This window comes from Sprattus sprattus (assembly GCF_963457725.1).
Source record: "Sprattus sprattus genome assembly, chromosome: 6".
Classification (NCBI taxonomy): Eukaryota; Metazoa; Chordata; class Actinopteri; order Clupeiformes; family Clupeidae; genus Sprattus; species Sprattus sprattus.
Genome location: NC_137925.1, coordinates 13,230,527 through 13,258,026, shown reverse-complemented (window position 1 = coordinate 13,258,026; position 27,500 = coordinate 13,230,527). Strand labels below are relative to the sequence as shown.

At 44.5% G+C, this 27,500-nt stretch overlaps 2 protein-coding genes across 3 annotated transcripts in view; both read right to left on the bottom strand.

Annotated features, from left to right (window-relative positions):
* The window catches only part of golm2 (golgi membrane protein 2), a 24,800-nt gene extending 15,092 nt beyond the window's left edge, over window positions 1-9,708 (bottom strand). For both annotated transcript variants that reach the window (XM_080840526.1, XM_080840527.1), the window contains exons 1-3: window positions 8,537-9,708; window positions 2,393-2,447; window positions 1,298-1,400 (exon numbers count right to left, since the gene is read on the bottom strand). In XM_080840526.1, coding sequence (XP_080696652.1) covers window positions 1,298-1,400; window positions 2,393-2,447; window positions 8,537-8,869 — 491 coding nt within the window. In that variant the 5' untranslated portion in view covers window positions 8,870-9,708. The remainder of the gene's footprint in view (window positions 1-1,297; window positions 1,401-2,392; window positions 2,448-8,536) is intronic.
* Window positions 9,709-16,320: 6,612 nt separating this feature from the next.
* Window positions 16,321-27,500, bottom strand: part of fam189a1 (family with sequence similarity 189 member A1) — a gene marked incomplete at both ends in the record, with an annotated part of 159,746 nt that continues 148,566 nt past the window's right edge. Inside the window, 6 exons of the mRNA XM_080840128.1 lie at window positions 16,321-16,551; window positions 17,941-18,272; window positions 18,668-18,742; window positions 19,419-20,111; window positions 21,348-21,426; window positions 25,363-25,498. Coding sequence (XP_080696254.1) covers window positions 16,321-16,551; window positions 17,941-18,272; window positions 18,668-18,742; window positions 19,419-20,111; window positions 21,348-21,426; window positions 25,363-25,498 — 1,546 coding nt within the window. The remainder of the gene's footprint in view (window positions 16,552-17,940; window positions 18,273-18,667; window positions 18,743-19,418; window positions 20,112-21,347; window positions 21,427-25,362; window positions 25,499-27,500) is intronic.

The following is a 27,500-nucleotide window of genomic DNA, read 5'->3' as shown; positions in this document are numbered from 1 at the left end:
AGTGTGATTTTAGCCATGTTAACACTGCAGACTAGCGACCACACGCTGGCTGATTAGCCAGAGTCAGCACTGTGGTCTGGTGGACACCTAAGGGCACGAGAGAGAGCCTGGCATCGCCATCACTGCAGACTAAACACCATAGGAACAGAGAGGGCTGGAGTTTAACAAAGTGACTCCACTGTCCAAAATAAAAACGACAGGAAGGCTGCAGTGTTGTCAGTGTAGGATGTGGTGTGTGTGTGTGTGTGTATGTGTGCGCTTCAGTAGATCGGCTATCAAGGTGCTAACAGCACCAAGGTCATGGGGTTGTCGACGGTTTATCTGCACTGCACTGTATTTACTCTGCGATCCAGGAGAGGAATTTTGTGAATTCTCACCTAGCTGCGGTTTAGTTGATTATGTTGGTCTTGCCCCCTCCTGAAGTAGATTGTACCTTCTTAACAGCTCTAATAGCTCTATAATATAATTCTAGAGTAGGCTAAAGTATACAGACACACACACACACAGACACACACACACACACACACACACACACACACACACACACACACACACACTTATGCTGAAGTCAGCAAGACGGTCATGGTGGCATTAACCGACACAAATCGACATTCCAGTGCTGAAAACGGGCAGATACACACTGAGGCATGGCCAGGTTAGCACAGGGAATCTAACAAGCTACACCAAACACTATGTCAAGTCCTGTCCATGCTGTGTAGCCCAGCGGCTTCAAGTGCCACACATCTCAATGTGTCTCCTGTCCGTCTGCCTTCTCTGTGAGCGGTGCGTTCCACTACCCCTGCGGCGCAAGGCTAATGACTCCTCAGGAAGACCTGGGCTTCAGGGAGGGATCTTCAGCCTTCCGAGCCAAGTGGAGACAGCAGTTTGGCAGGAGGTGTGCGGTCCTGTGCTGACACCTCTTCACTGCCCATTGGCCATTTAGACATGACAGTCTGAATAACACGGGACACTCAAATCGGCTGTAAGCAGTGTCCGAGAACCACTCCCCCCGAGAACCACTCCCCCCAGGAACCACTCCCCCCGGGAACCACTCCCTCCCACCCAGCCATCCCCCCCACCCACACACACACACACACACACACACACACACACAAACAATTGTTCTTCTAACTGGTTAATATGCCCACACTTGAACACCCATTTTCAAAATAGCCACAAGAAAGTAAAGGCAGTGTAGTTTTTAACAGCATCCAGTCATGAAACAGGAGCTGGTGAGAGAATGTGCAGGGTGGTGGAATGGGAGGACCGGGGCATTAGGACCCAGGGGAGGACTCACCTCTCATACTCCAGCCTCCTCTCCAGGGTGGTACTGTTCTTCTTCACCTCTCGAAGCTGGTCCTCCTGCTTCAGGAACTCCTGCCTCAGCTCCTTCATCTGCTCTGTATTAACACACACACACACACACACACACACACACAAATTATTACACAAAAGCATACACACACAATATACGGCCACACACACTCACAATTTATTACACAAATGCATACACACACATACATACATACACAATATACGGATACACACACACACACACACACACACACACACACAAAATATACAGCCACACACACACACACACCGGACACACACATACACACACATACACACACACCTACACCCACAATTAAGCATATTCACAAAGATATGCATGCATACACACATTGCAAACAATCTCCCATGTATAGGGTATAGTATGACCTTCAGCAGAGAGTAGATCAATGAAGAAACCACTTGCAACTAAGGTCAACAGCTTATGTGAAACCAACTGCATGAAGCTGGCAAATTACAATAAGACTGGCTGTCATCTAACACAGGGGTTTTCAACTGGTTTTGTCCCAGGGACCACCAATCTGACTAGAAAGAAATCCGCGGTCCACTGATGTGCCTGCGCGTGCGTGCGTGGAGAGAGGGGAGACCTGTCAGTGTAATATCTGGGCATGGTGAAGTCCACACAGCCTGACGAAATGAAAACGAAACATTCTCTGGTTCAAGCCTTGCCCTGTACTTATTCTTCAAGTACACCAAAAAAACACTCTCACCCAGGTAGGTAGTTTGCAAGGCACAACAGGCTACCATAGACTGGATAGGTACAAGGCTACATTCTGTCAGCCTGAATCTCCTTTATATTATTTTAGACATATTTTTCTTATTTCAGACATTTTCAAGAGTAATCTGAATAATTATTATTATTATTTTTTTTTTTAAATCAATAGTGGATGAATCAACATAGGCTTATTTCGCGGACCCCCTGCAATGCCACCGCGGACCACCAGGGGTGGGGAGAAGTTTCTAAACAATCGAAAGTGGTTATCCTTCAGCCAATCAGAATGTGAAACATCGCCCTCTACTGGCTGTGCCAAACACTTACCTGTCAGCCTCTGGATCTCTGACATCTGGTTAGTGACATCATTCTGGAACTTCATCTAGAGAGGGGAGGGAAAGAACTTTACAAACCAGTTCATCTGTGAGGAGGTACTTTTTACTTTACAACTATTCAGTTTGTTTCAGTTTATTTGAGGAGAAGCCTTGACTTACAAACTGGTTTAACTTTGCAGTGACGCTTTGCTTTTTAAACCAGTTCATATGTAAAGCATCAACTCTACAAACCAGTTTATACCTCAACAAATGCTTTATTTACCAAACCAGTTTGCTTGAGAATTAGCTACATTTTAGAATCAAATTTATTCGAGGTGATACTAGACTTTACAAACCAGATAGGATTGCTGAGAAGCTTTCCTTCATAATATGCCTTTGAAGCACCCAATAATGTCTCATTAAAGAAGAGAGTCTATGAGTACCCCCCCCCCCCCCCCTGGGAGCTCAGTCTAGGCTTTGATACATCGTCTGGCTGTGTTCAGTATCTGTATCTGATGCAGTGTGTCAGTAGCCCATACGGGCTCTGCTGTGGCTTCATAGACAAATAAATCAGGACGCTTGAATGAATCACAACACTCTGACCGCTGCCTCCATTAGGGAGAAACCCCAGAGGGGGGACATATTGACTTTCTAGTCACACTGACCATGTTTCTCTCGCTCCGTCTTTGTCTCGCTCTCTCTCTAGCTATTATTCTTTCTCTCGATTTCTCCCTCGCTATATTTCTCGCTCTCTCTCTACCCATTACTCTCTCTCGACTTCTCTTTCTCTCTCTTTCACTCTCTCTCCCTCTCTACAGATGCCAAGGCACTGAATTGCACTGCTACTTCTTTTCATTTCGACACAAAGACAAAATCCAATCTGAAGTACTGAGAGCTGCCTTAACAGGCATGGAGGAGGTAGCACTTCGCGGGAAAGAGAAGGAGACAGCGCTGGGTCTGTTAGGGATAGGGGTGGTGTGTGCAGGTGCATGCATGTAGGACTCGTCATGTGTGTTGTTTGTTGTGTGTTCTTGTCTGTGTTTGTGTGTGTGTGTGTGTGTGTGTGTGTGTGTGTGTGTGTGTGTGTGTGTGTGTGTGTGTGTCTCAACAGAAAAGCTGGTGGAGTTTCTTTTGTTCTCCTCCCTTTTCTTTTAATGGTGCTGCTCTACTCTCCAAATCCATTAGGAGGCGCACAATTCTAAACTCTCTGTCTCCACTCTCACTCTAACACACACACTCTCACTCTAACACACACACTCACACACACACACACACAGCAGCAGAATGACCTCCTTCTCAGCTCACACAACCTTGGGCTTCCACAAGTAGTCACGACTCCCATCCTCCTGGCCTTCAGTCTTAAAACAGCTCTACCTCCTGCTCTTTTTATAGCTCCAGCCATAACAAACGCGCCACTCACTCCTCCACCAAAAGACAAAGCCGATGCAGACCACAAGGACTGCAACTATAGCTACCCTAGGAGAGACAGTGGATTGCTTCCTCATCTGGACACAACAAAAGGACTGTTAAATACCTTGGTGTCTTAATTGAGTGCAATCTCAGTTTTAACGATCATGTTTAGGCAATAACGAAATCAGCTTTTTACTGTCTCAAAAACATGCCATCTCAAACATAATGGAAAACTCATTCATAGTTGTATTTCCAGAAAGGTTGACATTTGCAATGTTTTTTTTTTTTTTTTTTTTTCACAGGCCTTTTCACTGCGTCATAACAATACAATTGTCTCAAGGCGCTTCACCGAACCCAGGACCTGAACCTTCTTAAACAGGTTTGGGCTGTACAAAACGCAGCTGCTAGCGTTTTTACAAAAAGACCAAAGAACCGAGCACATTGCTCAGATACCTAAATCCTTACACTGGCTTCCAGTTAGTCACAAAACCAGACTGCGGCTTGTTTCTAAATCACAAAAGGGGGGCAGGACCAGTACACACCTGCTAGACCAGATCATTGGAGAGTTGTCTGTTGAGAATACCTGTCAGAATTAAACTTGATGAGGCAGGCTACGCTACTCAGGTCTGGAACCAACTAACTGATGACATCAAAGGCATCACATCTAGACTTGAAACTCATCTGTGTGTACTGCAGGCTAACTGCCAAATACATAATAGTCTTCCAAATCATATCAAATCACAAGACACTTACACTAAAACACAGCTAAACACTAACAAGATACAACACAAGCCTACAGAATCATAGCTTGGCATAAAGAGAGGGAACAACAAGTAGATTGCAGACAGTGAGTGGGAGGGGGGGGGGGGCTGTGGAAGACATTAATAAATCAGAGAACACCCTCCGGAGATATGGGGCAGTAATCACAACATCAATGTCACCCATCGAACAGATAAAAGCTTCACCCCATCACCCACACTGCATAGAGCGAGCGAGAGAGACATAGAAAGAAGGAGAAAGAGAGAACCAAAGAGAGAGAGAGCCAAAAAGAGAGAGAGCCAAAGAGAGAGTGAATGAGAGAGAGCCAAAGAGAGAGAAAACCAAAGAGAGAGAGAGGAAAGAGAGAGAGACATAGAAAAGAGGGAGAAAGAGAGAACCAAAGCGAGAGAGGAGAGAGGGAGACAAAGAGAGAGAGAACCAAAGAGAGAGAGAGTGGAGAGAGAGACATAGAAAGAGGAGAGAGACAGAGCCAAAGAGAGAGGAGAGAAAGAGCCAAACAGAGAGAGGAGAGAGAGAGAGCCAAAGAGAGAGAGAAGAGAGAGAGACACATGAGTGTAAACGCAGGTGAGGGAGTGACACAGAGCTTGACTAGGAGGCCATGAGGCGGTAGAAGCATAGGGGAAACGGTTATATAGGTCTTAGCATGTGACCTCTACCGGTGAAGAAAATTAGGACTTCTGAAGCTTTTCTGAATGTCAGCGAGCGAGGGAAGATACAGGGAAAGACAGAGAGAGAGAGAGAAACAGAAGAATTGAAACAGCGAATGCAACAGTGAGTGAGCGAGTGAGCAAAAGAGAGACAGGGTAAGGGAGGGAGAGAGAGCGATCTGTGTAGTCTCTCCTCTGGCACTTCAGAGGATCTAATGGCAATGCACTTTACACAAGCTCCCTTAAAAGGACAATATACTGCTGATGGCAAGCACTTTACATCACACAGTGTTTCTCCCAGCATACACACTTCAGCACAACACGACCCCTGGAGCTCCCAGAGACATTTGATCTCATAGAGCCTCAGTTGGGCCTAAACGTATTCACACACACACACACACACACACACACACACACACACACACACACACACACACACACACACACACACACACACACACACACACACACACACAAACCCAAACACACACACACACATATTCAAAAAATTATATTCCTTAAAAATATATAAATGTTGATTTATTTGGCCAAGAATGAAAGATTTTTTACCTTTCGATTTGTGGTTGTGTGTGTTTGTGTGTTTCAGGCAGACTACACAGGTTCTGTGCAGGTTTTGGAAGAGGCACATGATTGACTGTATTTCTTCTAGTCATGGGGCTGTTCAAATCTCTTAAGTAGGACAACCTGATCACAGCTCATGGGCAGGGCCAACCACAAACACCACACTGGGGGTTTACACAACAAGAGTAGAAACACCTTGAGTGACAGTGAGAGGAGAGAGAAAAAGAGGAAGAGATACAAAAACAAAGAAAGGAAGAAACAAGACAAATAAAACAAACAAACAAGGAGAGACAGAGATGGAAAGAGAGTTTTAAAGGAAGAGAGAGACTTACGTGTGTGTGTGTGTACTTTTTTTGAGTTTCAGCACACATACAGGCTGTTTCCTAGTATTGCGTTCACACACTGGCCAAAATCAGTTTTTTTTGCCCCCTCTGGCCTTTTTGACATCCACTCATGCAAAGTCATCCAACATTGTGAGCTACGCAGGTTCACCGATTTCGAAACGACAACACAAAGCAATCAATCACATTACAGGTGTATCATATCAGGATTCATTGTGTGTGCCCTCTCTAAGAACCATTACAGTTCTGTAATTCTTTATTTCTCAATCTCTATCTACTCCCTCTAATTCAAGCTGTCATTAATTTCTGACCTCGGACGACAGCATCAGTATAACAGCTACACTCCTGTTAACTTCCTAGCCAGAATAAATCGCTTTCACTTGCTAATAACTTCATAGGAAATAACAAGATCCCTAAGGCCTCCATAATGGAGTGATGGCGCAGACTGGATGACAAACAGTGTCTGTGGGTGTGTAGTTTGAATATCCCTCCCGACATGTGGCCCTGCTCTGGGCCTCTTCCGGCACGCTGGAGGTGATGTCTCGAATTTGAGGAAGTGAGAAGTCTCAGCTCAGGGGAGTGTTGAAAACATTACATGTGCACTACAGCGACAGAAGAGAACCCTCACACATGCGTCTCCCTGGATCTTTGGAGGAGGAATGATCCTTCAACAAACAAACACACACGCACGCAGGCACCGGCACACACACACACACACACACGCACGCACCCACACGCACGCATGCACACACGCACGCACGCACACACGCACGCACGCACGCACACACACGTGCACGCACCCACGCACACACACACACACACACGTGCACGCACCCACGCGCACACACACACATACATACACACACAAGTTACAAAGGCATAGGGGTAACAGGTGGCCCACAAAAAGCCTGAGAGCAAACACCGCCCCCTCACCCCCAACGCACACACACACACACACGATTGGCAGGCACACAATTCAGACCAAGAGCCATAGCATTCACTTCCCATGCTATGTAATGCATACAATATACACACTAAACGGAAGGGACAGAAAGGGTGGATGAAGAGAGAGGGAAATGGGGGAGGACAGATGGGATGGAGGGATGTGTGTGTGTGTTTCTGTGTGTGTGTGTGTGCATGTGCATACATACGTGCATATAGGAGTGTTATGAGTTTATGCATTTATATCTGCTTCTTTGAGTTTTCAATCTATGAATAATGTGTTTGCAGTAGGTCGCAGAGTGTGCTAGTGCATATGTCTGTGTACACACACACAGTATGTTGAGCTCTGTAAATGTTTTTGTGTGTTAGTGTGTATATTTGTGCATATGATGCTGCATGAATATGCCACTGTGTGTGTGTGTGTGTGTGTGTGTGTGTGTGTGTGTGTGTGTGTGTGTGTTCGGTGTGTGTGTGTGTGTATATGTGTGAGACCAATATTCATCCATCACGGGGGGAAGGTAACAGAGGGGTGGTCTTTCGTGGTGTGTGTGCATTTGTGTGAGAAAGTGGGCATCAGGCATCTGGACAAAGGCCGGATTGGCAGAACAACGCCTCTGTTAGCAGGGATCTAGGCGGGTTTGCTATTCAGCCTGTCTAACTCTGCTCAACCTCTGAAACACTTTATTAGAAATCGAATGGCGTACTCAAGTTGGTGATTAAGCCATAAGAGAAAGAAAGCCAATCTTTCTGCTCAACACCCTCTTGTGAGCCCTCTCCCTCTCTCTTTCTCACACACACACACGCATGCAATCACTCACTCACACACCATCACTAGGACATGTATTCTAAAAAGTACATCAATCCTAGAAAACAGTTAGACATTACCCTGGAACTAAGTGCACAATCTCAATGGGTGAGCAAAGCTGACTGGTGCTCCAAGGATACAATTTGTATCCTTGGAGCACCAGTCAGCTTTGATACAATAGACCTGTCAAACAGACTAGCGTAATCGAAATAAATTACCTCTTTGAATTTACCGTGTTCCTTATTTGAACAAGAGCCAACCGTTGATATCAAGCTGTTTGAAGTTTAGGGTGGGATATAGTTTGCTCTGGTGTGTCCAGGATACAGTGGAATATTCACCTATTTACGCGTCATATTTTGAACAGGTTTTTAAAAGGCCCTCAAAGTACTGCTACGCAAATCACCGTTAAAAAAAACTTCCAGACAAGTAGCAAGAAGTTGTCATAGTTGTTTGCATTTGAATACTACATGTTGCACTTGTTGAACAACATTGTGAACAACACAGTGTCATTAGAGAACGTGTCCCAAATGAGTCGTGTCCCAAAAGTAGCCAACAACGGACCAACGTCCTTACAATACTGTCGACCAAAGTTCTGTGATATAAAAGCAGGTCAATCATCAATGACTCTTGCACCCCAAACAATTACTCACCTTATCATCGGTGCACTTCTTGATAAGCGCTTCCCGAGCTTGTAGTTTCCCTTCCATCACGCTGAAGTCTCCATCTTTCTGCTCGATCTGTTTCCTGTGCGTGTCAACCTGCACCATCAACTCGGAGTTGCGTTTCTCCAAGCGGCTCCGTGCTGCGTCCGTCCGCTTCACCTGAGTCTGTACCTCGGCCAGCTCGTCCAGCAGGCGCCCGTGTTTGTTGGACACGCTCCAGTAGTTGAAAGACAGGATGACGATAACCACCATCAAGGCAATAAAGATGAAGGACGGCAGGCGGCCTCCTCGACGATTTGCGCTGAACCCTACCATCTTCATACCTTTATTCTACTTTTTTCAATAAATAAATATCTTTCCTTTTTTAATAGGAAATATTACGTTACTTCGCATATACTAACCGTGTACTGACCGCCAGCCTGGCTGGCTGACGTTATCTAGCAAGCAAGCTATGCTATCACACTAGCAATCTTAATTGTAAGACATAGTCCCTGTCCAGCATTTAGCTTACTGAACAAGGCCCGTCTGGATTGGGGGAAAGGTGGAAGAAAACATCCGTTTTCATTAATTTATCGTATTAGGTAATGTTACCTAATTTGTACGTTTCTTACTGAGCTTGCTAACATCCACACAAACTCCACACTTCTGTCTGAGGCTTAACAGCAACAACAGCGACGTGGCCTATGTGAGCCGCACAAAGCAGACGTTAGTTTGCACTTAAACAGCCCTACCTTTGGCAACACAACCGTTAATGTTAGCTACTTCAAATTCCCAAGAGAAATTAACTATCCAGTTGCAATCATAAGCACAACACGCTTTGTTAACACCAAACACCTTTTACAGGCAAACTGTACGGTGTCCGTCAGAGCAGTGCTACTCAAGTCTATGTGGCAAAATGCACCACGTCACATCAGTAAACAAGAATATTTACTTTATTGCTATCCAATCATTCATAGCTCGCTAGCTATCAAGTATGGCTAAACCGACCACTTGACAGCAAACATGCTAGCTTAACGTGATATATGCCACGACACAATTATTTCCTCTAGGTAACGTTAATGTGTAGCTAGCTACTTAAACACATAGCTGCCTTTCACACTGACAGACTAAGAGTGCTGACTGCTAGTGCACCATGGCCGCACTGTCAAAGCAAGCCTTGAAGCATAGGCTGATGGTTCCAAGCTGACCAACGTTTCGCCCTTTTCACAGATCCTTGCCTTCCACCAACAGTTGCCAGTGTAAAGCTGGCTAGCTATGGATAGCTAGCTGGTTATTGACAACAGCTTCAAAAGCCAGGCTTACCCAAGTTGATTTTGGTTTGAGGGAAACCATGAGCGTGTTAAATGACAGCGTATCTTCTTGTGCTGTTTTAAGAGCCAAAATACCCCTGGCAAATGTCAAAGGTATGTCTGAAGATATGGCAGCTCGACAGCTAGCGTTCACGTTACTTCCTTCTATGTGATCTGCATCCACAGACTGCTAACCTGACAGTTACATATCACGCTATCATTGCAAGCTTATCACATCATAAACGCTCGCCAAGGTCTGCACACGACATTATGAAAGGGTTAGCTAAGTCGAGAAACGTATATGCCTACCGAATCAATAATGCCAACCATGCCAATCAAGCAGAATACTTCTTCCGACATCCACGTCTAGATGGAGAAAAAAAAACCGTAATTCGTAAGCGTTCCTCTACATGTAAGGTGTCAGGAAAATAAGAACTGACAGTTACAATGACCAATCCCACCAATAGAAGTTGGTGAATCTGGGCTTCAGATTGGTGATTTCAGTGAGGATATCAAATAGGTTAAACGTGATTGGTTTCCCTTATAATAGGGTGGGTGGGGTTTCGTTTGCTAGAATGAACCAAAAACTCAAACGGACGGTGGCGTGAACAAAATTGTAGATGTGGCTCTCAAAGTTCCGCGTTCGTTGCAGACACAGACATAGTAAACTTACCATTGAGTAACGTAGTGATTGTATAATAGCCTATCTTCGATCTCTGAATGATTTCTGATGCTAACATAAAATTTAAAAAAATTGAATGCGAAAATGAAGCATCTTGTCTTAGGCATAGGCCTAGATGATCTATGATGATAGAACACACAGTATGCTATGTAAGGGGCTAGTAAATAGTTTGATTTAAACATCTAATCTTTATGTATTTAGTTTTTTTTTCTACAATTATTTCTAGTTCTGAACAGATGTCCAGATGTCCATGTTTTCATGCAAGTAACAATTATTTTGCACAGATGAATCTAAGCAAAATGCCATGATTATGTTGCATGCTGGAATTATTTTGAAACTATATTCTAATAAAATATTGTATAAACAAGTGTAGCTCTTGTGCTATATGGAAAAGCTTCCCAGTGTGTAAAACACATTTGGGTCTATCAACTTTACTGAATACAAAATGTTTTCTTTCTTTTATTTTGGTGGTTTGGTACCACAGTGTAAGTAATAAGGACATGATGTTCCATTCATATCTTGTAGTACATCCACACAGCCAGACAGGACATTCAATCAAATGACTTGTTTTTTTAAAGTGATGCTCCAACTGTTGGGTTATCATGTGAAGGCTTTTGGTGTACTGGAATTATCATACAGATAATATGACTTTGCACCTAGCATAGCCTTAGGCACACAGCATTAGATGACATTGTATTTGCCTTTAAGTGTTGAGGTGGGAGACCTTCACATAAACAAGCACGACCTGTCTGACTTCTTCACAAACACAAGGACAGTTCAACCGAAAAACACCAGGACTAAACAATGACACCGCCTATCGCCTCAGAGCTCCCCTTTAAATGAATCACTAACTTGAATCAAGACACAGAGTCATAATAAACATGGCTATGTAAAAAGTCTTAAAGATATCATTTTTCCTGATCTGGGTATTATCTAAAGTTTTCAGTTTCTCATTTTTTATTCTGACTATTCATTTCACAAAATTAGACATTGATTTGTACAGAGGGCCCACAAGGCATATTTAATTAAAATGAAACAAAGGCTGTTGTCAGCAAGGCATCAGATTGTTCTTAGAGGCCCCTTTAAGATTGGAGGTTATGGCTGACTACATCTGCGTCAGAATTCTCCAATCCAAGGTTGTATCCTACACAAAATAGAGTCTTTCTGTAATCACTTGTTTATCATGAATAGAGGCAATATCTCTCTGCTTGGGTAAATACGAATGCACTTTGTTGAGATGCTTTTGTTTTCAGAGTGATATTCCGATATGATATCAGTTTATGGTATCAGAGGAATTTTTCAACGTGGACGTCAGAGACTCCTGCAGCAGACCCCTGTAGATCAGTGCATGAGAATCTCTACATAACATTAATATGAATAAACCTCAATAGAAAGAGAACGCAGCCTCACCTCAATGATTTCAAATTAATTTCCGCTGCACTGCACGCCTCCTGCAATGGTCAGGCTGGGCTCAGCAGGCCCCTTCTACAGGGCACTGTACAAAAAAAAAGAAGAAAGAAAAATCTCTTTTTGCTCTGAAAAATTCTAGCACATAAACAAAATACTAAAATGTAATGAACAAGGCTGCTGCTCAATCTAGTGCAAGCCAGATACTCAACAACAAACTCTTCTGATCCATTCTACCCCTTCTTTCGTGTGTTGTCATGTTTTTTGATGCTGATGGCTCTTAGTTTAACCTCGACTGGTTAAAGGTGGAGGCTCTCAGAAAGCTGTATCTCTCTGGTGTACTGGGAAGACTGTACAAGCAGTCTGGTTTAAAAGAAGTCCATAATATGTGTCCTCATTAATGTATAAAATGCGGCAAAAAAAAGTCTGTGGCTTTAATTTGTGTGCATATTTTTGTAATTAGGTTACCAGACTCTACAAACATATTATGTCACATTAAGGTTGTGTCACACAACTCACCTGATTCCACCAGGTCTACCCCATGTCTACCCCCTGTTATTTGTCTGTGTAAGTGTATTCTTATGTATACATAAGATACATACGTACGTATGTTTAGTGGATGAGACCTTGTGGCAGTTAAACAGCCACAACCTCTGGTGTCTCTGCTAGTGCACCAGTTGCAGTTTCACACCTCTATGCCACAGTTTCCTTTTTAGTTTGCCTTTGTAACACAGTGTCTTTCGGAGGGCAGCTATACGTACATTAGCAGCTTGTTCTGTCAGCTGTTTTCAAGGCCTTTATTTAAGTTAAGTGAGGGTCAAATTGTTAATAAACAGATCCTCACTTGGGAGACTTTTCTGTCGTATAAGCACCTTGAAATAACTCCATTGTAAGCATGTAGAGCGGCACTCTAAAGGCTAAAACACACAGCAAGCAATGCGACAAATGAATTAGATGGTGGAACTCTGTATGTTGCAGCTAATTGCTTGGTAACACACACTACTTGTGATGCAACTGACTGTATTTTTACGTTTTCATTAGGCTAATCATCACCTGTGTTTCCTGCCATTGGAAAAAAAAGAGAATTTGAAAAAAAGTAGTTAATGTCGTTACCTGTGTGTTTTGGTGCCTATGTATCAATCAAAGGGGGTTTGATATGCCGCCCTGGAAAACAAAAAACAAATATCGATCTCAGAAACTAGAAGTACTGCATAGTGTTTCGGAGTATGACTGCTGCATAAAGTGAGAGAATTATTTAAGAATTAAGTGAAACAAGATATTTTCCATTAGAAGAAATGATTGATCTTCAATGATTGCCTTTCTGATAGATAGATTAGATTAAAAAGTTTGTTGTATATCTTATTCTGAGTGTTAATGTAAGGAACTATACTTTGTGTATGTGGCAGCTGGTTGTGAACAGTACCTGCTATGTAAGTGTAAATGTAACACATGCAGCAATCATCGGGGTCCAAGCAGTATGTCGGCACTGACCCAAGTAGTAGATTTTACCACTTAAACAGGTGAAAGAGTCGATTTGAAATATAAATATTACGGAGGATTTAATGGCACAATTCATTTTGAAGAAAGACCTAAACATTTCAGAGGAACAGTGGAAGACATGTGGTAGCTTGTTGAAATTACATCTTATGGCTGATTTGTTTGAAATTGGGTAAATGACTTCTATATGCCATTATAAGTCTACGAAATGTCATTAAGGTTGTCCATTCACACAGGCATGTATTGGCTGCTGAATTTTGATGACTTGTTGCCGGCTATTTTGTTGAGCAAGCCAGAAATGTGAGCAAATGTAGCCATATATAAACATACCCAAATGTTTTTTTTAGCCTAAGTGGTTCTTGAGAGGTTCAAATGTGTCAGTTACGCACCCCCCATAGACAAACAATTGAAAGAAGCGAGCTGAATGAAATACTGATATGTTTAAGCGTTAAACATAATATTTTATAAGCTAGGGTGCAATTAGCACATATAGGTAGATGATTGTGTTATCATTACCAGATGATTGTTTTTGCTATGGTTCTTGTCACATGTGTCTACTTGTCACATGTGTCGCAGTTGCATCGCTTACCATGTGAGTTGGCCTTAAGGCTTTCGTTGCTAGTACACTGAAGTGGCTGTTCTCTAGACAGAGGGGGCAGGGGCCCATCAGATAACCAATGGCAACTGATTTTTGATGTCAACAATCTCTTAACAGTCCTTCCTCACATAACCTTCTTTTCATAATCACACAATGAAAACGACTTTATAGTACAATTTAGCACATGCTGTTGTTGCTAATCAATGCCCTCATATTATGGGTAGGTCAGGACAAAGAACAGTGTGACTACAACCTTGTCTGCTTGGAAGAACAGGGGGAATAGATTCTTAATAACATACATACTGAAGTTGAATTTGGTCCAGTGAGTCTTACACATCTGGCATAAATACAGTGTACATGCTGGAATTATGCTAGAGAGTGTAACTCACCTGGTATAATAATTGTAAATGTCTTTAGATATGTAGATTTATTTTATTCTCCTTGTAATCCATAACACGTCATTACAGACTGTTCAGACAACAAAGAAGTCAAAACGTTTATAGCAACAGATATGGGCATAGCAGCTTTGTATTGTCAGTTTAACTGAGAAGAATTTTGACAGTGAAATCCTTGGAAATGTTTTTGTTAGATTTGCGGTGCAAGACTGTGTGACATGTTGTGACAGATGGCCAATGTTCCCCTCTAAATCATCACCACAGATGCACCTCCAGAGCCAAGACATCCTTCATGTGAGTGTTTACATTCACTTAGTCATTTCCATGTGATGCATCAGCGGGTGGGACACACCAGGACTGTCTCTGCGCATGATGCATGAAGGCCCTGGATGTTTCTAAACACTCTTCATTAGTCAAAATCCGGGGGCCCCTAATTTCGTTGATGGGCAACGTGGCTGGTAACACGCAAAGTCCGCCATCGCACATGACCTAAAGCTAATTTAATAACTTGCCAATATCATTTAGCTAATTTCATAACGTGAGCAAGATTCTAAGCGCAAACATGGGCAGGTCAGCGCGATGCTGGGCTGTGTCTGCACACAGACGTCGGAATTCCATGGATAAATGAGTTCCTTCAAAGCAAAACCTTTTTCTGTGGAACTTCTAAATGATTAATATCTGGCTGGAATCCCCACCCAAGAACCCCTGTCTCCCCTGGTGTAAACCGCTCCCTTCCCAACTGGGAATGTTGTGTGCTCTATTGTAGAACAAATACTGAGCTTTGTGTGAACGTTGGTATGGTCGAGTCATTGTGATGATAAAGAATTAATTATTCGCTACATCCACTAATTACTCAACCCATTTCTGCTTGGCTGCGCCCGCTTTTTGTCGATGAAATGAACAACCAGAGGTATCATCACATATTCTCACTGCATGGTTGCTGATGCGTGAAGCACGTTCATGGTGCTTCTTTCCCTATGAGATTAGGGAATGGTGTTGCCAGCTTCTCGATTCAGTACAGACTGCAGTTTCCTCTTCTGCTTCCTGCCTGTCGTCCTCTTCAACTTGTTTCATCTTCATCCTCCTCTTCTCCTTTCTCTTCCTCCTCTAATTTAAATTTCTTTCATGTTCATCTTTCTTTTCTTAGTTTTTTTTTTCACTACTTCTTTTCACCTTCCTGCTCTGTTATTCCTTTGTGTTCTTTCCCTTCTAGTATAGCAAACCGCCTCAAATGCTACTAAGATTAGGAAATAACTCATCATGAATTTAAGACAGATTAGTAAACACAGGACGCCCCAGATAAAAACCCATATCTTTTTATTGTAATGCTGATAGGAACCATCACACACTGAGGTAAGTGACATAATCCAGAGTAGTACAGAACATCAGATAGACCCCTCTGTGGCACTCAATGACACAGACACTCAGCTCCAATATCCTCCAAAACAAAAGACTACAGAGGCCAGCAGTGTCCCAAATCTCTTGCTACTTTCACAGTTTGATAAAGAAGTCCATCCATCACCCTGACATCTTTTCACCCAGGTCAGGGCCTGAGCGATGTCTGGCTGAAACACTCCTGTGTTCCTGTCCTGTCCCGTCCAGAATGAGTTTTGCTTTGACTGATGTAAAAAATAAATATATTTTGTCCATCTGTTCTATTCAGGTCTTAAAATTGTTTTGCTTTCTTTGTTTGTTTGTTGGAATGAGGGAAGCCCCTCCATAGATGATGAGCTGTGTGTATGTGTGTGTGTGTGTGTGTGTGTGTGTGTGTGTGTGTATGTGTGTGTGTATGTATTTGAATGCTACAATTTTTGCTGCTGATGAAGGTCATGACCTTGGCACTTCTCCCTTTTTAAGGGCACTGAAGGTTGCGGGGTCAGAGGGATGGGGACCTGCCTGATGGGTCAGAGTATGGTTTCTCTGCAGACACTGATGAGGCTTTGGGGGCGGTTGGGAAGGGTGGGGGTAGATCCTGGAGGTTGGGATGGGGCTGAGGGGGCTGGGGGGGTTGGGGCGCTGGGAGAGGGGCGACGCAGGGGCGAGCAGGGCGAACTCAAAGCGCCACAGCTCTGCAGGTGGAGGTCCTCATGGAGACGTTTCCTGGGACTTCCCGCCATGCGCTGGGACTGGGTCATCACCTGAGGATAAACAGATCAAGGAAAAGATGAACATTTAAGCTAATTGACAGTACATGGGCCCATAGTAAGACCTGAGCACACAAGGGGGCACTAGCGAGCAAAAGTGGTGTCGATTACACCAAACGACTGCATAAAACCTGTGCATTTCTATCAGGGAAGGGGTTCATTATTTGGGGTCGTTTAAGCGCTCAACACGGATTTGTGAGTTCTGCCATTTTGCGGCAGCGCCATTACTGCGATGGCAAGTCGTAGGGGAGAACCATCACAGGTGTGATACCCTTCGACAGGCCTCTTGTCTACCTTGGTTTACACAAAGACGTATTTTAAGACAAAATACTGCTGGCTCAAATGAAGACAATTTGCATGGATGTTTAATCAACTAAGTCAGAATGATTGTGATGGCTGATTTATTGTATGAAATGATTAGCAATTATGCTATCCCTCATAATAGTGTCATGTAGCCCACAATAACCTTTAAATATGCTTGTTTTGGTCATATATCATTTGCATTTGTTTCTACAGCAATGTTTGAGGTGGTTTTTCTGTTTTGTTGTATAGCGGCACACCACAGATTTGTCAGATTTAGGTTGATTTCAGTGGCTGTGTCATCACCAAATCTCACAGCTGCCACTAGAGGATGCTTCTTGTCCATTTAAGAATTAGAAAAAAATGTCTTCTCAGAATTAGATCCATTACAAAAATGGCATGTCTTTAGGCTATATCCACTATGTAGGACTACTTTGACTGTGAATCAGTGCTATATCGACATAGACCACGTGGACAACTGTCATTTTAGGCTGCTTCCTCTTCCCGCTAAATGCAAATAACGTTAGCGCATTCTTTTTTTCATTTTTGCCATTATCAAGCGCCATTGTGAATTTTGCTTTATTGGCCATTTGAATTTATATGACCTTCACACATGTGACATCAAATCTGAGGATCCCCAAATGAACAGGCTTACGATGGTTAAGCATTAGGTAATTTAGCCTAATCTACTTTTGACTTCTAATTAACAGATTGTGGATAACCAATATTGACAGTGTCACAATTATATTTAATACATATTGATATTTGTGAGGATCTAACTTCGATTGTGAAATCATCAAGTGGCATCATTGCATGGTTGGGATATCATAGTACTGGTAGTTCCGGTTCCAGTGTTAAGCTCCGGAAGTAGTTCTGTTCTAAAGCGCAGCTAAGCCAGCCAAATGCTCACATGCGTTACACAAACATGTTATATAAACATTTATAATAAAATATTAGCATCAAATTCAATATCGAGGATTATGTACATTCACACTAGGTGAGTTCTACCCTATTATTTAACCTTGTACATAATCTGTCCTGACGGAGCAATGGTCTTGTTTTTGGGGTCGGGGTTCCCACCTGATCTATGATGTTGGCGCTGAAGATGGCCTCGTCCATGTGCCTCTCGTCGGACTTGATGACGTAGCGGATGCTGTTGACCACCTGCTGGATCTCTGGAGGCAGGCTGCAGCTGGAGTGCTCCAGGAACTTGGCCACCAGGATCTTGGTGTCCTTATAGGTTTTGAAGTCGGCCAGCGAGTGGGGGCGCTCCTGGGGGGTCGATGGCAGCGTCCGGGGCTTCAGACGGAGCTCCGCCTTGCCCCCCTCCCTCGGTTTGCGACCCCCAGCGCGGGTGATGGGTTTGGGGGGACCCTGCATAGATGCTGTTGCTTCTGGTTGATCTGAACAATCTGTGAGTGTGTGCGTGTGTGTGTGTTTGTGTGTGTGAGAATGAGTGAGAATGAGTGTGAGTGTGTGTGTGTTGGGAAGGGGAAAGAACATGTTGTGTTAAAAATGGCTTTTCAAATCACTATCTCATCTTAGTTAATTGAACAACACTTCACACTTCAGCACACACATCAAAGAATGATTCATTGAACTCCACACAATACTAATTAGCCCTTAACAACTATTTCAACAATTTTAAGTGAATCTCATTAGACATTCATTCCAGTCCAGTCATTACTCCAGTATAATGGAGGCAGAATGTCAAAGTAAAAGGCTGACATGAAACAGATGTGGTCTGATAATAAGCGAGTTAAAAGCTAACGTGAGAGTTTCTGACCCCATGCGGAGAGCAGCGTACCTGGCCCAGGTGAGATCTGTGGGGAGGAGCCTTCAGCGGGCTGGTTACCTGGAGAGGCGCAGCTACAGCCGTCACCTGTGCACAGAGTCAGAGCACAGATAAAAGTAAAACATCCAGGCTAGATTTCCATCAGGTCAGCAGCAAAATGCACTGGAGGTGAAAGGGGGAGTGATTGTGAAGATAATGTTCGTGACCTAGGTTGTTCTTTGTACGTTTTTCCACTGTAGGAACTGGGGGGCCATTTTAGGGCGGCCCACACTCTTGTGCATGTTTCAACCTCAGAAACGGCCTCTGTAGGACCCCTTTCAGGACAGTTTTTGGGGGAGGAATAAGAACCTACTCTGGTAGGTTATTATAGAAAAGTGTATTGTTGTTGTTGTTGTTGTTGTTGTTGTTGTTATCTTGTCATGTTCGGAATTGATTTTGTGACTGAAGAGCAAAATTCCTAGGCTAGGTGAACTTGTAGGTCTAGTAGTTCCTGAACCTGAAGGTACTTCCTGCACCGGGGTGGAAATGGAGGACAAAGGACCCTGTAAACGTTTGAGACATCTGAAAGTCCCACTGAGTTCCTGGATATTGGCATGTGTTGGTCTGGCATCAGGCTGGTTTTAGTGTTACTTTGGAAAGCTGCTGTTTTATCATGACAGCACTAAGACAGAGTAAGATGGGTAGAAAGAGAGGAAGAAAGATACAAAAAAGAGAGAGAGAGAGCGTGCATTGTATGAGGCAAAGGAGGAGAAGGCTCATGTACCTCTGGACACTGACGTGCAGGAGACCGGGTCACTGGTGGACCGTACTATCCGTGCAAGCTTCCGGTACTTTCTCCCAGCTGCCCGGAGTGCTCGTGGGCGATCGCATGGCGAGGGACCGGAGGCGGTCTGAGAGGTGTGTGAGGAGGAGGAGGAGGAGGTTGAAGGAGACCAGACGCTGAAGCAGAGCCGCGCTCCTCTAGAGCGGCCGTGAGAGGACGAGGGTGAGGGGCAGGTTGCTATGGCCGACCCGTGGGCGCTGGGGGCCCCTGAGGAAGAGGTGCAGCAGCAGGAGGAAGAGGAGGTGCCAGCAGGGGGGGCAGACAGGGAGCCTGAGACCGGCAGGGTCATCTTCCTGCTGGATCGGGAATCCCGCTGCTGGGAGAATTCCAAGTTTTGGGAAATCCTGGAGCAGCATTCCCTTTCTTCCTCCTCTCTGGCAAGGTTTTCCGTGGAGCGGGAGGTGGGTGTGGGGGGGTGACGGAGCCGCTGGGGGGTGGAGCGGTGGCTGCTGGGCTCCAGGCTGGTGCAGCTGCCATCAGTGGGGGTGGACGTAGGGACCGCGTTCCGGAGTGTTCCATAGGGGGACGTGTCGGAACCCTGCACCTCCAGGGAACAGAGGTCCTCCGATGAGCAGTTGGGATCAGGCAGGTCAGCCAGCTCCGACACCATCAGAGATGCACTATCCACTGAGGCTAGAATAAACATAGACAAACAAACACACACACACACACACACACACACACACACACACACACACACACACATGTGCACATACACACACACACATACATGTGCACATACACACACACACACATACACACGCACGCACATGTGCACATACACATGCACACACACACACACATATATATATATACCCACACACACACATACACATGTGCACATACAGACACACACACAGACACACACACACACACACACACACACACACAGGAAGAGACACACACACACAAAAACCAGTCAAAAGACCAAAAACACAATTACAGTTAGAAACTGAATTTCTGAAGCTATTTTCTTTTTTAATCTAATGCCTTCTGATGGTAAATGCAGAGAGAGCCTCAGTCGTATTGTCTGGGCACTTCCAGCAGGCTTAGCCTCCCTGGCAAATCTCTCAGTAAGGGCCTGCATCTGAAAATAATACACCAAATCCCTCTCTGCTCTTCCCAAAAGAGGTTAGCCACACCGCAGATCAGCCGCACAAAAGCACTGCAGCGCAGGGGTCACCTTCAGTGCTCAATGTGCCAATGCGTCCAATGCACCAGGATCAGCCCCAGCGTACGGGACAGCTTTTGAGGAGATCCATGCTGGGATTGTCTGATGTCTCCTACAGAATTGTTTAGTGCCATTTGGTGGTGAATAAAGAGGAATTATCCTCTTGATTTTTAGCCCAACCATGTTATAAATCCATTGGCACTTTTATGGAAAGGTAAGAGTTATGTGAAATGTGTATGTGAAGGACAGCACACTACTGGGTTGGGTTTTGTATCAGGGAGGGAGGTGTGAGTGAAATGAATGAAGGAGATAGATAAGAGGTTTTCTTTGCTTTCCAGACAGTAGCACAATGAAGTAGGGGGAACATGAGCACAATTTCTGCTGGATTATTAACTGTGTGTTTGGAGGGGCAAGTATGTGTATGTGTGTGTGTGTGTGTGTGTGTGTGTGTGTGTGTGTGTACATGCATTTGTGTGTTGTGGCACACTTGAATGTGTATTTATGTTATTGTGTGAGTGTGTGTGCATGTGTGTGTATGTGCATGTGTGTGTGTGTGTGTGTGTGTGTGTGTGTGTGTGTGTGTGTGTGTGTACATGCATTTGTGTGTGGGGGCACACTTGAAAGTTTGTGTGTGTGTGTGTGTGTGTGTGTGTGTGTGTGTGTGTGTGTGTCTGTGTGTGCTGACATGTTGCTCTTACCCTGGGTGCTGAGGCCAGCTGTTGTGTTGCGATCACACAAACTCGATTCTGTGGCCTGCTGCTCCAAACTGGTTGTGAGCTGAGAGAGAGAGAGAGAGAGAGAGAGAAAGAGGAGAAAGAAAGAGAGAGAGAGAGAGAGAGAGAGAGAGAGAGAGAGAGATTGAGTCAGTGGTGGCAGGTTACACGGGAGAGCCAATAATGCAGGAAAAATAACAAAGAGAGGTAGGGAACGAGGGAGCTACACAACAGAAAGAAATAACACTTAAGTTATCATTAAGCTATCACACAACATTGTTTCCAGAGCAACATCTCCATGGTGTTTGTTTATTTACAGACATTAAGGTGCCATATGCTGCTCCTGCAGCATCTGAGAGAGCAGGCAGAGGAGGGGGAGGAAGAGGAGGGGAAACGAGCACCACAACATCTGGATGAGAAGCGGCAGCGTTTACTATGACATGCCTCCTCCTTCTGCATAGAAGAGTCTGGCCACTAGGGGGCAGTGGAGGAGCATGTTCAGTTTTGGTACACACTGCAGCACCCAGTGTTTGAGGACACAGCATTGGTGCGTGTTTGTAGGTGGACAAGTTTTCATGAGTACCTCTGTGTTTGTGGGCAAATGTATACACTAACACTATACTATATCGGTGCAATACCTGCTAAAATGAAATCTCCCATTGAATGAGGCAGGGGGGGGGGAACTGATTATTTCCAACATGTCTACCTCTATCTCTCTGTTATAAGAAGCACACACAGTCACACTGATCATCAGCCTTAATATTTATCTGTTTCCCCTGGTCTCAGCTGCCTGCAGAGGGCGCCGTAGAGGGCGGTGAGGACACACCTGTGCCTGGCCACACAGGGTCCTCCAGACAAGGAAGTCATTGTGCCTCTAACCCATGACCCTCTCCGTCTGGACCATGCCTGGGCTTTCACCAGAGTGGCCATGAAGGTACCACTTTAAAAAACACTGCTCTGGGACGTGCCTTAAGACTATACACACTGATGATGAGAAAGTATCAGTACACATACACACACACACACACACACACACACACACACACACACACACACACACACACACACACACACACACACACACACACACACACACACACACACACACACACACACACACACACACACACACACACACACACACACACACACACACACACAACCGCCCCACCGTGTTCACATTCACATAAAACATCCTTACACTGACACTTACACTAACCTATGGCAAAGGTAAAGCTTAGCTCAGAGGGTAAAGAAGTGGTAAATGGTGAAGCTGTTCAGAAGTTTCCTAACAGAATAGCACCCGAACTTATCATCTTAACCGCTCTCTTTTCATTACCCACCCACACCCACACGCACATACACACACACACACACACGCACATACACACGCACACGCACACGCACACGCACACACACACACACACCCACGCACACACACACACAGACACACATACACACACACACACACACAATCCCTAAATCCATCACCGCCTCGGTCGCCGCCATGATTCTTTCTTAATCCCCGCCAATCTCTGAGTTGTATTCAGCACAGGTGAGAAAATGTTCCATTGATTTGACCTTTCTTCACGGCGGCTTTTGTCTGACGGAGCGGCGCTTTCGGTGGGACGCGCCCCCCTCCGCTACCGCCTCCGCCAGACAGGAGATGGGGAAAGCCCCCTCAGAATTTCTCTCTCTCTCTCTCTCTTTCTCCCTGCAGATTTCATCAGGCGCCAGCTAAATCTCCTCGAATGCCATTGAAGAGGCTGCGCACACGCACACAGACACACACACACACACACACTCATACACACACACACACACACGCTCAGCCTCCTTCCTAAAAACACCGTTTGAGAGAAGGGTTTTGTGTGGCTCTTCAAATGGCAAAAGGGCTCTTGTCTCCTTTTAGCCTGTCAGCTGCAGGAAAATCAATGGCAAAAATCCTACGGAGAAAAAGAGAAGGGGAAAAGGAACGAGGGGAAGAGAGATGAAGTAGTCCTTCATCAGGGTGAGGACAGGAGGAAAGAAAAGAAAGAAAGATGAATTTTCTTTTTGAAATGAAATTCCACAGCAGCTGCATTCCACAGAAAATGACTTTTGCCTTTTGTGCACCATCTCCTCTCTTATAATGGCCAGAAAGGGAAGCACTTGTGTGTGTGTGTGCATGCCTGTGTGTGTCCGTGTGTGTGTGTGTGTGCATGCCTGTGTGTGTCCGTGTGAGTGTGTGAGTGCATGCCTGTGTGTGTCCGTGTGTGTGTGCATGCCTGTGTGTGTCTGCGTGTGTGTGTGTGCGTGTGTGCGCGTGTATGTGTGTGTGCATATGTGTGTGTGTGTGTGTGCATGTGTGTGTGCGTGCATGCGTGGGTGCATGTGTGTGTATGTGTGTGCATGCGCATGCGTACATGCGTGGGTGCATGTGTGTGTATGTGTGTGCATGCGTGCATGTGTGTGTGTGCGTGAATATGTGTGAGTGTGCATGCGTACGAGTGTGCATGTGTGCGTGTGTGTGTGAGAGTGTGTGGCCCTTTTATTGCAGTGAATTTGAATTAAAGTGGCTGAGCGTGAAACAACCATCCAGCTTACACAAAGCCAACACCATCCCCCAACAGAGCTACACTCATAACCACCTATGAGGGATGTATGGACCATCGTTGAGCAGCCAAAGATCATTTTGGATATCATATAAATAGCAAGGCCTAATACCATAGAACATTTTATGGATGTTATTTAAAAATACAAGAGATGATTTGATTTCAGAGCAAATGTACCCATCCTAATGAGAAAGAGTGAGAGAAGGAAGAGAGGAGAACATTGTATCGCTCTGTGCATGACCTTATCCCCATGGTGACCTACATGATGAGGTCATCTGTGGCCAAGGTCACCTGGAGATGGAGGTGTCAAAAGCCTCCATCTCAGATCACAAAGAAAACTCATTCAGTCATGCAGACTGCCCTGCTTGGGCAATTTACCCTTATTCTGTGGAATGTTTTTTTTTTTCTTAGATAGAATGAAGTGATGATCTGGAGAGAGAAAAAGTAATCTAAATCTCTTTCTCTATTCATTTCCTTATCAGCAGTACACTGAGTATTTTCTTCTCAAACACCCTGAAGGGTAATCTTAGCAATCAGTGGGCTTCACCTCCCTCTGAGGCCTGTTTTGTTTTGAGTTTCTGTTGAGCTGTGTGTGTGTGTGTGTGTGTGTGTGTGTGTGTGTGTGTGTGTGTGTGTGTGTGTGTGTGTGTGTCTGTGTGTGTGTGTGTGTGTGTGTGTGTGTGTGTGTGTCTGTGTGTGTCTGTGTGTGTGTGTGTTTGTGTATGCATCAATGACAACTCTGTAATCCTACACTTAACCCGTACCTGCACACGATGCATTTAATGAATAATGAACCCAGATGAAAACATACTCAACTCCAAATGCGTTTGAAGAGCAATACAAATGAGAGACTAAAGGAAAGAATTAACATGGACGCTTGATAACTTTGAAGAGCTAATTTACCTTCAGGTAAATAATATTAGATAATTAAGCTAACCTTCAGGTAAATAATAGCAGATAATTAAGCTAACCTTCCGGTAAAGGACTAAAACTGTAGAAGAAGGAGTGGCAAACACACACAGTGGAACAGAACAGGGTATGTGTTGTAAAGTGTTTGCCCTTGTGTTTATAACTTTGTTTGTGTGTGTGTGTGTGTGTGTGTGTGTGTGTGTGTGTGTGTGTGTGTGTGTGTGTGTATGTATGTGTATTTGTATGAAAATTCCTCACTCATTCTTTGAGTGTGTGTGTCTGTATGGGAGAGAGAGAGAGAGAGGGAGAGAGATAGATAGAGAAAAAGTGTGTCTGTGTCTTTATGCATGCTTACTCATATGGCAGTGGAAGCTCAGACATGTGTGTGTGTGTGTGTGCTTGTGTTTGGTGTATGATGTGTCTGTGTGTGTGAATGTGTGTGCTTGTGTGTGTGAGGTGTGTGGTGTGTGTGTGTGTGTGTGTCTTCATAAACCCACCTGGCTGGCAGGTGTTTGTCCCACAATAGATTCGTATGGTGGTGGCAGCTCAGACGGGTAGAGTGATCCTGGGCTGTTGATGGGCACCCCGTAGATGGCACTGAAGGGGGTATGGGGGAAGTCGAGATGAAGCCCCCTACGATTGGACAACACAAATAGGGTCATTAAATCAGCCAATCAGATCTTATATCTCAGCTGTCAGTCACACTGAATGCCAGACAATAAGTACTCTTGGGCCATCTGATGATCATCATTCAGCAGTTGTTACATGCTTTTGAAGGGGTTGAAATTGAAGGAGTGAATTCTGATCCAACCCCTGGAAACACTGCCAGAGCAATTATGCCAATTTTGCTCACAATTCATCTCCTTTTCTATTTAGTGCCCTGCTCCATAGATTTACATAAAGGAAACTAAAACACCAACAATTAGTATGACTGTAATAATAATAATGATAAAATAATACTGGCAACGGTTGAGAGGAATCGATGCATGCTAAACGCATATCGCGAGCCAAGCAACAGAAAGCTGGGTGATCCTTTGTGAAATCACCCCGATCTCTGAGGAAAACAGAAGTCATAATCGTGACTGCAATCAACTGCAATCAATAGCAGAGCCGGAAATCAGAGTCAGAACACTGCCATTGAGGAACAATCTATCTCCACAGAAGCAGATGAAATACACACCTGTCGAGCGAACACACACCTCACAAAGTGAACACACACAACCCCTTATCTAGAGACTACTACTGAGTGAGGTGTGTGTTGCCATGACATCAGAGAGATTAAAGGCTAGAGAGAGGGTGCCCCAGAGGTCTGCAAAAAAATCATTCAATTTTACATTCTTTTCACACGTTGATTGATAAAGCAGCATTAAAGGTGCCGTCCGCAATTTTATTCCAATACACTTTCTGTCAAATTCAGTGCATTGCTCCTTGCAGTCCTGCCTCTGGAAATGGTGAACAAATAAAGTGGCTCACAGGGAGTCATACATTATTACAGCCAATCAAAACATTGTTTTAAAGAGCACAGGAGGGAAGGGTGAAATTTGATTGGCTATTCAGCTCAAATATCAACCACCTTTTTCATTGTCTCAAGGTGCTTGATAGAACCCAAGACCTCAACTCAGGGAGCAAGAAAACAGGAAATGGTGAAGGAAAAAAATCTGTTTCAACAGGAAGGAACTTTCAGCAAAACTCCTTATAGGGAAGTATCACCACTCGGCAGCCATCTTGGCTATGCATCCGGGCAGCTATTTCATGCAAACAAGATGAGGCTCCTATCTAAATGAATGGGGAGAGATCAGGCTCCTATCTAAACTAATGGGGAGAGATCCATACATGCACCAAATCTCATGGCACAACTGTTGCTATAGTAAAGAAGGTGGAAATTACCAGAATGTTCAGGTCCGCAATTGTGCTGATTGGCTGTTTCTACAGGGCAGGACTTTCAGTTACAAATCCACTATCCTCTTATTACATGTGACAGAGATACAGTGCATTTAGAGAGCATTCAGACCCCTTCACCCTTTTCACATTTTGAGATGTTGCTGCCTTACCCTAAAATCGTTTCAATTCCTTGTTTTTTTCTCCACATCAATCTACACCATACTCAATAACTAAAATAGGATTTTGTGAAGCCTGTCCCTCAACCCTGACCAGTCACTCAGTCCACCACAGTCCACGCCGCCCCCACAGCATGACGCCACCCCCCCGCCTCACCGTTGGTATGGTATTGGGCAGGTGATGAGCGGTGCCTGCTTTCCTCCAGACATGGCGCTTAGAACTGAGGCCTAACACTTTGTCTTGTTTCTCAACACTGAGAGTCCTTCAGGTGCTTTTCTTTTGCAAACTCCAAGTAAAGCTTTCCTGTGTCTTTCACTGAGGCTCCTGTCATAAAGCCTTGACTGGCAGGGTGTAGGCAGATGCTTGTCCTTCTAGAAGTTTTCTGCTATCTCCACGCGGGATGTCGGGAGCTCAACCAGAGTGACCGCTGGGTTCAAGGCCCCTGAAGGTGTCTGAATACTCTCTACATGCACTGTGTCTCTTTCTTATCCACACTCTCTCCAGAGCTCACATGCAATGAGTGCATTACACAGACTTCTTAAGAAGATATATGAGCTACACACACACACACACACAC